The following is a 10,967-nucleotide window of genomic DNA, read 5'->3' on the forward strand; positions in this document are numbered from 1 at the left end:
GGCAGTTTGGTTTGTTGGAAATCTAAGAAGCAACCATTTGTCTCTCTTTCTTCATATGAAGTTGAATATAGGTCTTTGAGCAAGGCTATGGTAGATATTACATGCTTAGCTACACTTTTGGCTGATTTGGGCATTACTGATCTCTCTTCTATTTCTGTTTATTGTGATAATCAGGTTGTAGTTCACATTGTTAAGAACCATGTGTTCCATAAAAGGACCAAGCATATTGAGGTGAATTATTACTTTATTCACACCAAGCTGGCTGATGGTTTGGTTACCCTGCTCCATACTTCCAGTTCCACTCAAATGGCTGATGTATTCAACAAAAGTCTGCCTGGTGCTGCCCATCATTTACATTTGTCCAAGTTGGGTATTTTATCACACTCCAACTTGAAGAGGGTGTTCGGATAACTAAGTGTAATGCTGATGTGGGCTAGTTTTGTTAGTTGGGTTATATCTTGTAACTGGGCTTGGCCCAATTTGTATTTGTGCTTTCATTTTTGAATAGTTAGGAGCTTGGTCAATTTGGTCCACTACCGGGTCATATATAGTATGGGCATTGTCTCATTTGTGAAAAATATATTGACTTCTTCAAAATAATACCTCCCGATTCTCTCTAAGGTCATTATGAACCCTAACAGTTGTTGCTCAATTGGAGCTTTAATTCTGCATTTCTAACAAAATCATTGCAGTTTGGTCTTCTGCTTTAGAATATCTTTTTCCAATTTGAGGAACCTGGTGTACTCCGTAGTAAGTTCATTTATGATAGATCTATCAATTTTATTGTTGGTGTTTATCCAGGTTTCTTCTGCACTTCTAACTTTATCTTCACACTCTTTGACATTTAAAAGATATCTCCATATTCTCTTTTAGACAATATGCCCAATATATTGCAAACCTTATTCATTTTTTGGTAAAAGATTTACATAGGATTTCCCGTGACTTAAGTATCCCATGCTTCGTTTACTGTGGTCTGTGGATTTAAAGGATTTATTTTCTACCCATATGTCCAAAAACTTGAAGTACTTAGGGCCATTTACATTACTGACATTTAGTTCCATTAACAATGGATAATGATCTGGCTATGTGGCTGCTAGGTGTGTGACTGTGGTAATTGGAGCTACTGATACCCCTGCATCATTAACCATCCCCTGTCTAGTCTTTTATACACAATAACAGTTGAACCTCTTTAATTTGACCATGTAAAGGCTCATGATACCCCAAATCTATCAGTCCACATTCGTCTATCACACTGATGAATTTAATGCTTTTTTGAATTTTGTATGGAACCCCTCCTATCTTTTCTTCCACAGAGGTGATAACATTAAAATCCCCAATTATATACCAAGGTGCAGTAACGTTGGCCGATTGTTGTCTGTGTCTATCCTGCATGGGTCTTCTTAGATGATTTCTACACTTGGCATACACCACAGTAATATAGAGGATAGTTTCCATCTCAACATGTTTTAGCTGACATGTAATTTGTTGTTCTACTATACAACATGTAAACTCATGGTCCCAAAATATTCATATTTTGTCATTTGGATTGCTAAATGCATAATTCATAGATAACTGTAATTGTAGTTGTTAATCTATGAGCTATCCAAGAAAGGTTCCAGGACATCTATAAAGGACAATTTGTGTGACTGCTTAAGTACTTTCATTCTCTCTATTGCACCTGAGGATCTAATGCCTATTTTATATGAGTGTACTTATCATAATTAAAGATGAATGGGTTTTAATTCTTGATTTGCTTCTAGTATTAGAAGCAATATTGTTCTTGGTATCTATAATAAACCAAATATCGACCAAACCAACTGGCTATATTGATTCACTAAATTGAATTACAATCAACTGGAATTTGCAATGAAATAGTAAAAAGGATAACTGCAGGATAACAGAAGGGATGCGAAGTTAGAAATACACCATGGAAGAAGGAGATGAGAAGCTTGGACAGAAAGAGATGAGAAGTACAGAGCTTTCACGTAACATTTGCCTAATCCTCCAAACCCAGACGATGGCCCCTTTTACTCACTTCGTCGCATACTTCCTTAACCCGGATCCCAGATAAATCTCTTGTTGGGCTTTCTGATTCTTGGGCCTCTTCACAATTTAGCCACTGGCCCAACAGCCTCTGTCCAAATAACTAGCCCATACATATCATTTGAGTTATCCTGGTTTACAACAATACTCCCGCTCTCAAAAAGAACCTTGTCCTCAAGGTTCAAATAGAGCCACACTAACATTATGTTAGTGAATCTGTCACGACTCGAACATGCGTCAAGAGCTGACCAATGTCTTTCAACCTTAGATTTGATGAATCAATTCCAGTGCCCTTTGCCAATTCTAAATTACCAAGAGGAAGAACATAAGCCACAAATCTAAAAAAAATTTCCTTCAATCTAAGTGCAACAATTTCCATTACCTTCTTTGTACACCAAGGGAGCCATGAGCACCAGTAACACTTACTGATTCATAGCGATAAGACTGATTGAGGTAGTCAAATGATTCAGGATCCCCCAACCTACACTTTTTCTTCATCTCCGCGGGTACTGCATAGAGAAGATAGAAACATTGATGCTTCTGTTCAAGAATTAAACATAATAATTCTTGAGATCTTTCAAGGAGGAACGCTCCCATTTCTGCACTAGATACTCTTCTAGACTTGCCAACCCGAGTCTCCAGAAATATACAACAACTTGAATTGTCCGTTTGTAATGTTTTTGCATTGCTAATTAGTTCAAGCACTAGATTTGACTCAATAATTTGTTGGTCCCTACTGTACTCTGCAATGCTTGTACAGCCACCAAAATAGGCAAGATAACACATAAGCATTCAAGTAGTTGTAAACTTTCCAAGTCTAATGTTAGGACCAACCAAGATAAAAGTGCCTTTACCTTCAATTATCATTGTTCTATGAACAACATCAGCAACAACAATTGAAGCTATTTTCATCAAATCAACTTTTATATCATCTAAAAAAATACATTTTCCATCATAGTCAAGCTACAAGTATGTAGTGCAGCAAAATAACACAATGAGGAATCGGGCATTGAACTCAATAATTCTGTTACTAGGATCTAAAATAGATTGTAGTATAAAAATAATGAAGTCATCGGCACCACATCTAGCAACTGCTAATGCAAAACTAGTTAGCAAACGGGATGAATGAATACCCAATTTCCGTACAAGATCCCATACTTGAGTCATAGAGTTAGCATATCTAATGAAGTAAAACTCGCCAGTAGATCCCAACAATAGTACCGCCGCAATGTTCACTGTATAGTTTCTTAGAGATATGTACTTGGAACGTATTCCTGGATCCCATACAAAAAGATTCATCACAGGCTGTTGAGCTTGAACTAGTAAATAACAATCAGTTATTTTTGCATGATGAAACTTAATATTTCTACAAGGTGAAATAGAAAAGTTAGGAAAAAGGACATTTTGGTTGCAGCTAGGCATATTATTCTCAATTCCACCACAGCAGCAACTCCTCCGGTCAAAGAAAATTTGCTCTTCACTCAACATAGACAAAGCACAGTAATCCAAGATTGCTAAGTCCATAAGAGGCCAAAGCTTAACCATCTCTTCATTAACATTCATTCCCACAAGGACACTACTAGCAGACCAAATGCCAATCACAGTAGTGTACTTTGTTGCTCCAAATATAATCTCTGTCGCTCTATAATACTGAGAGCATATGTGAGAAATATTTAGTTGTCTTTCAACCAAAGCTTTAGCATGTCCCAGTCACATAAATTAACCAGAGGAGCATGGAAATCCACCAAAAGATTATGATCATTAATGTCTTTGTGAATTATGCCAATAGTGCGACGAATGTAGGATAATACCCAAAAAGTCCGGAATGTATAAAGCTTCACAAGTAAGAGAGTGTGTATAGATGTCCTAGGTTGCAATCGAACAACCAGGGGGCGTCCGTTGGGGGTTACCATGAACAAATTCACACCAGGATCCAATGGGAATTGATTCAAAAAGCATAGATCATTGGATATGGAATCAACATGACACTCTAATATCCTAATAATCTTCTTGAAATCATCCACAACCATGACTGAATAATATCTTTCAGCGCCAACAAATGTGGTGAAAAAACCAAAACTAAGAACAAATGAAAATTTGGCGGAGTAGACTTTGTCTTATAAACTAGACCACACATCGCAAGCGACAGTCTAACAGCTTTATGGGCCTGAATATTTGGGGACTGCTTGGAGTAACTTTCAGCAAATGTACGGAGTAATCCCTGTATATTCTCCGCCATAGTAGGTTCATATGTTACAGACAATAAACCATGAAATCTCCTCTCCTGTCCAGTATCAACCCAATTGTATTTGTGTAGGTTAACATCGTGGTAATGGAACAATATATTTTGATTAGCACTAGCAAATGGAAATGTTATCCCAGAAAATTTTCTAATAGCATTCGACATGACATATCCTTGTCTAGCGAAAGGAATTTGATAACTAGTTATATCCGTTAGAGGAGAAATTTCTAATACCGCTACATTATCCTTTGTATTTTTCTCCTCTTTATTTTTAGATTCTAGTAGTTTAGTCACATTACAATTGTAACGAGTTAAACAAGAAGGAATAGAGTTTGAAGAAATACCGATCTGATTAACTAGAACCTCAGTAGTAACCTTGGTTTTCAAGGTCTTAGAGTGAGACTGGTGCGTGTTGCCATTTCCCTGAGAGCCTTCATCAAACACCTGGACCTCCTCTGATTTTGTATTCTTTAAAGCAGATTTCATTGTATCAGTAAGGACTTCAATATCTGATCGCTCGGTAGCAAAGACCTTAGAACAACAACATCTATGTAGCATATTATCGAACACCTGGGCTTCAATTTCAGTAGAATATTCCTTGATTGTAGCCATGTGACCTTCCAGCGATTAGAGATGCTGCTTACGAAAAAGAATTCGCACCTTTGCGACAAAGTGTTCCCTTCAATTGCTTGTTCCGGAGAAGCCATCGGAACCAATCCAATGCCTCACCTTCGAGATAAATAGACATGCGTAATAATTTGTTATTTTCTGATATGCATAGAATTCAAAGTAGCGTTCAGCCTGAGAAATCCATAACTCTGGATCCTCGCCGCTAAGTCGTCGGAATTCCAATGGAGTAGGCTTACTCATTGCAAGGTTTTCAACAAACTCATGTAACAATGAACGAATTTCAGCGATATCCTTTGACTACGAATCCTTCACGACCTTAATTGAATCATCAGTAGTTAGAAATATTTGGTCTTTCATTGAAGACCTCTGGATGAAAGCACCAGTGTAATAAACCAAATATCGACCAAACCAACTGGCTATATTGATTCACTAAATTGAATTACAATCAGCTGGAATTTGCAATGAAATAGTAAAAAGGATAGCTGCAGGATAACATAAGGGATGAGAAGCTAGAAATACACCATGGAAGAAGGAGATGAGAAGCTTGGACAGAAAGAGATGAGAAGTACAGAGCTTTTCACGTAACATTTGCCTAATCCTCCAAACCTAGATGACGGCCCCTTTTACTCACTTCGTCACATACTTCCTTAACCCGAATCCCAGACAAATCTCTTGTTGGGATTTCTGATTCTTGGGCCTCTTCGCAATTTAGCCCCTGGCCCAACAGCCTCTGTCCAAATAACTGGCCCATACACATCATTTGAGTTATACTGGTTCACAACAACATCTTGCATGTTCATATATCTTCCTCTTGGAGATAAGCCTCGAGAATCTGTCACTTTGAGCTTATTTTGATAATCAAAATTTTGATTGGATCCAGAAGCTAGGATGAGCTGGTGATCTCGTTCTTTTTTGTCTGTATCTTCTCTGAATTCATCATCTCCTTCAGTATCATACCCCATTTCATCCTCTATTTTCACTGATTTGTACTCATCTTTGTCTTAGCCTTCAAGATGACTACTACACTCTGCAGTCCCAGAATCATATGTAGCATCGATAGCTAGGGCATTTTTTAATGTTAGATTGCTTTCCCCCTATTCTGCTTCTTTTGAACGTTAGAAACGTTTGTCCTTACCTTATCCTGAGGTTATTGGGTAAGAATTTCGATGATAGGCTATCATTATGTATTTTAGTCGCTTATCACACTCTAATTTAATGCACTTTAATTGAGTTTGAGCTTTAATCGCTCGTGTTTTGCACTAAATATGTATTTTATGCCTTGTAGGAGTGATTACGAGCTATTTAGACATTATGGAATGGATTCAAATGATTTGGAGCTTTGAAGTCTGAGTAAAACCCCAAGGAATCAAGCTGGGATCGTGTTCGGGGTTCAACGGATGATAGTTAAGAACAAAACGGAGAATCGAGCAGGCATACGACGCATTGTCTAGTAAAATGTACATAAGTTTTCGCTCAAAACTCCGTTTGGGTTCTATGATATATTGTTGGAAAGAGCTACAACTTTTATGTTTTGCATTTTCACAAATTCTCACGACCGCAGTGCATGGGACGCCGCAGGGTGCGGCGTAGCAGTGTAAAAGCTGGCCTGACAAGAAAATGCAAGGCTGCTAATAATCTCCACTAGCGCGCCGCAGGGTGCGACACGCCTATACAAATTTTATAGAGCCAGAGTCATATTTCACATGGGAGAAGGTGTTTTCATCTAGGCCAGACCCTACTTGGTATAAATACATGTAAAAACGTTATTTTTGGGACTTTTGACATATCTTAGACCTAGGGAGAGCACAGAGCCGCCGTGAAGGCCGGGTTTCATCTTTTATTCTACCGAACTTAGTAATTTTTATGTTTCTTTGTATGATTTATTGTTTGGCTACCATGTCTATGTGGAGCTAAAACTTCACGTTCTAGGGTTTTGGTTCTTTCATGACTATTGCTATTCGAATATTGATTTGATTTCTTAGTTTATCATATTGGTTTATTTATTCAATCCTGCGCTTAATTATTTGATTGCTTGATCACCAATTAAATACTATCTACGAATCTAGAATTGAACTCAAAAGTGGGAATTCTAGATTGCATATAGGTTTGAGCAGAGCAAGTTCTTGAACCTGGGCAGCGGGGAACGAATTCGCGGTTAGGATAGACATATACCTAATTGTCTTGCTTGATTGATTTCCAGGAATTATGAATGCGTTCTTGTTGATAACTCCATAGACATATATGCGTTAGGTTAGCTTAAATATGCGAATAAGAACTCGACAAATTCTTATGAGCAATACTAACCCTGTTAACCAATAAGCTAGATAAATTAGTTAGTCAATTCAATTAAAGAATACAATAGGATTGTTAGATAGCCCATAACCCTAGATCGTTTTCATCACATTGATATCATAAAAATCTATTCTCTCTGTTCAAAGTTTATTATTTATATTTTTTATTTAATTAGTTCAGAATCAAATATTTCTAGGTTTAATTCTTGTTTATATAATTAGGATAGTCTAATTAGTTAATAGTTAATCGCAAGTCCTCGTGGGATCGACATCCGACTTTTAGTCACTTTATTACTTGACGACCGCGTAGACTTGCGTGTGCGTTTAGCCGCAACAAGGTTTTGGCGCTGTTTTCGGGGACTTAGAAATTAACTTTTTCTAGATTAGACATTTAATTTTTTTTATCTATTCATTTTTTTTGTTTTGGTTTAGTTAATATTTTTTATTTATTTTAACAAGGCATCTTAGAATGAAAATTATTCGAATGATGGTTATTTTTATTTTGATGATCCTTGTCCGTATTATGGAGGACCTCACTGGTGGAAAAATTGTAAAAATGTTCCCGTGAGTGAGTTGTGCGCACAATTTCAATCCTTTAAGTGGAATATTTATAATATGGGTGGTGGTCAATATGGCCACTGGGATGGTTGTCCTAATTCTTTTCATCCTTCTCTGAGCCCTTATTATGATCTTTGTAATGATATTTGTGAGTTTGATAAGGGCAACGAAGTGCATAATATGGAACATGATGCATATATTAGGGATATTCTGAGGCAAGTAGCAAAGCAACAAGATGAACTCAAAAAAGATATGAAAAGAATGAGGGCATCAATCACAAGAATGAAGGCTAATATGGAAGAATTGAACGAAGAGAGCGAGTACCAGCAAGAGGAAAATTTTGAAAAGAGGAGATTTTGAGTCAAACTTGGCTGGTGGAACAAGCTGAAATATTAGAAATATATGAGGCTCAAAGTGAGAAAATTACAGATGGGATACAAGCCCTATTAGAAGGAAGAGATAAACTAGGACAAGAGATCGAAAAATTTGGCACTGCTATTCACGACTTGGGAGCCCAATTGATTGCAAAGGTTGATGCGTCTAACGCCCAACAACTTAGTTCTGAGTTGTGTGAAACTGAAAAAGGAGCTTATACACCAAATTGAGGAGCTAAAAGTGGAGAGTCAATCATTCGACCATACTTTTATTGATGATGCCCACGTTGAGGAAAACACACTAGAGTTATGTGTGGAAGTAGATAATGTTATATTTGAAGACGCTAGTGTGTGTACATACAAGGATGTAAATAGTGATACAATTCTAGAGTTAGGGCATATTGGTCCTTATTCCATATATTTTTCAACATTGTGTTTGGATGATGACATGAAAATCGAGTCATCTGAGCCTTTGGAGGAGCCAATATACGAGGACCTGGGTGCTTATATTCTGGAATTCATCATGCCAGAGAGACATAATTACATACCTCATTTGAAGGCCAAGAAGTGTAGAATACGATATAGGTTGTTTGACCCAATTAAATTTGTCTCACCGCCTCAGGAGCATAACAGAAAGCTTGATACCATGTTGGGGGCGCAATTCATAAGTTCGAGGTGGAGGCAAAACGTGATTCACGACGTGCCGCGACATTAAAATCAGATGCTTGTTGGGAGACAACCCAGCTTTACTTTTTTTTTTATTATATTATTTTTGTAGTGTTTGTTTTGATTTTGTAGGATTATAAGCATAAGAAGAAAATCCAATAGGTGAGTGCAAAAGAGAGCAGGTGGTTGAAACTGAGTGTGAGGTACCCATACAAAGGATCAAACTTGGGAGAAGTCTGAGTATCCCATGAACTGCTAATTCTTCGACCTTTGGCCTACCAGGGAGTCTCTTTTACTCTCTTATTAATTATAGTGTGCATTAAGAACATTGCACAATTTTAAGTGTGGGGTGGGGAGATTGTTTGAGTGACTTTCTATGCTATTTTAGTTGTGTTAGTTTAATTGAATATTTTTTTTTAGAAAAACGAAAAAATTGGACTTTTCCCGACGATGGATCTCCTAGACAATTTTCTTGAGGGATTTAAGTCTAAAGAAAAAGGACAAAAATATTTTCTTTGTAGATAGTGTAGTAATTCCCCCTTGATTTTTCTTTGTGCCACGGTTCTTTTTCAACGGTTTTGTTTGAACTGGGTGTAGTTAGTTTTTATTTTGTTAGAAGTAGGAAACTTTGTGCTATGTTTTGAATTGAAGCAATATCTCTTGACTTTGTTGTGCCTTGAGAATAGTGAGTACTTTAGTTGTGACGCTTAGGCTCAGTTTTTGACTCTTGTATAAGTACTTTAAATTGTATAATCTTAACTTTGCTTAACTTCTCTGACTAGAGTGTCTTGATGAGTCCAATCCTGAGTGAGTTGTGTGCCATGTGTGTGTGAGGGTTGTGTGTTATTTTGTGCATTGTATTTGATGTCTAGAACTTGCCCCGTGTGTTTGCAAAGCGAAATAGTACTTTTGTTCAGTCTTGGAAGTGATATAGGCATTTCTTTGTTGAGCCATATATATATATATATTACCCGCCTAATTGTTATATATCATAGCTAACCCCTTTGAGCCTGTAATCATGTTTCTTTGGCAACCGCATTACAAGCCTTACCCATTTGTTTGAATTAACCATCTATTTGAACCTTTTCACCTCTCATGAGTACTTGAATTGCTATGAACTTTGTAAAAGTTAAAGTGTGGGGTGGTCGGTTTGGCTTTTGAGTGGAACTAATGGAATAAGGAGAAAGGTGCAGTGTTTTGAAAAAAGCAAGAGCCACTTGAAAAGAGAAAAAGAAAAGAAAAAAAATAGTTGTATTGTTATGAAAAATATTCTTTGATAGTGGTGACTTTTGATGTAATTGTTCTTAAAGAAATATGGAGTTAATATACATTGATGTGAAAATGGAGTTATGGTTTGACATAAGTGTGGGTTTTTAAATATTAAAGTGTATGTATTAAAGTACTTAGGGAGGTGTAGTCACTGTTATATCTAAATGTATCCTACCCGACCCGCAGCCTACATTACAGCCGAATAAAGTCCTACTTGATCCTAGACTGAATGAGTTCGATTAGTAGAGTAATACACTACGGGCAAGCCTATGGTGCATATCTTGTGACATATGAAGGTTATTTCTGAGAGTGAGTGAATTCTTTCTATCATGAGTTCCTAAGTGTTCTTAAATTTTATTTTGTGGAACTACTCTCTTTTGTTGTGTGAGGGAATTTGATTCATGAAGGAAAGGTAATTTCAGTGACTTCTATGTTAGAGTAAGTGGGTGAGTTGCGAATAATGCGTGGTACTTGTGAGTCAAATCTTGATGTACTCTTGTGCTTAGTCTATTTTAAATATTCTTGGTGTGATGAGTTAGGAGAATTGTTTAAAGAGGTCGTATCTATATAAAATGTAGTTTGATTGCTCGAGGACGAGCAATGGTTTAAGTGTGGGGTGTTGATGATAGGCTATAATTACGTATTTTAGTCGCTTACTATACTCTAATTTAGTGCACTTGAATTGAGTTTGAGCTTTAATCGCTAGTGTTTTACACTAAATATGTGTTTTATGCCTTGTAGGAGTGACTCCGAGCTATGTAGATATTATGGAATGAATTCAAGTGATTTGGAGCTTTGAAGTCTGATTAAAAGCCCAAGGAATCAAGTTGGGATCGTGTTCGGGGATCAACGGATGATAGTTAAGAACGAAGCGGAGAATCGAGCGGGCATACG

General features: G+C 37.0%; 1 protein-coding gene across 1 annotated transcript; it reads right to left on the reverse strand.

The window, feature by feature from the left end:
- Nucleotides 1-1,804: 1,804 nt before the first annotated feature.
- LOC104242561 (uncharacterized) lies at nucleotides 1,805-5,638 on the reverse strand. The gene is made up of 3 exons (XM_009797635.2): nucleotides 4,630-5,638; nucleotides 2,426-2,552; nucleotides 1,805-2,346 (listed from the first exon to the last, which is right to left on the reverse strand). The coding sequence occupies exons 1-3, from the start codon at nucleotides 4,895-4,897 to the stop codon at nucleotides 2,322-2,324; spliced, it is 420 nt and encodes a 139-aa protein (XP_009795937.1). The 5' UTR covers nucleotides 4,898-5,638; the 3' UTR covers nucleotides 1,805-2,321.
- Nucleotides 5,639-10,967: the final 5,329 nt, after the last annotated feature.

This window comes from Nicotiana sylvestris, chromosome 6, assembly GCF_000393655.2.
Source record: "Nicotiana sylvestris chromosome 6, ASM39365v2, whole genome shotgun sequence".
Classification (NCBI taxonomy): domain Eukaryota; kingdom Viridiplantae; phylum Streptophyta; class Magnoliopsida; order Solanales; family Solanaceae; genus Nicotiana; species Nicotiana sylvestris.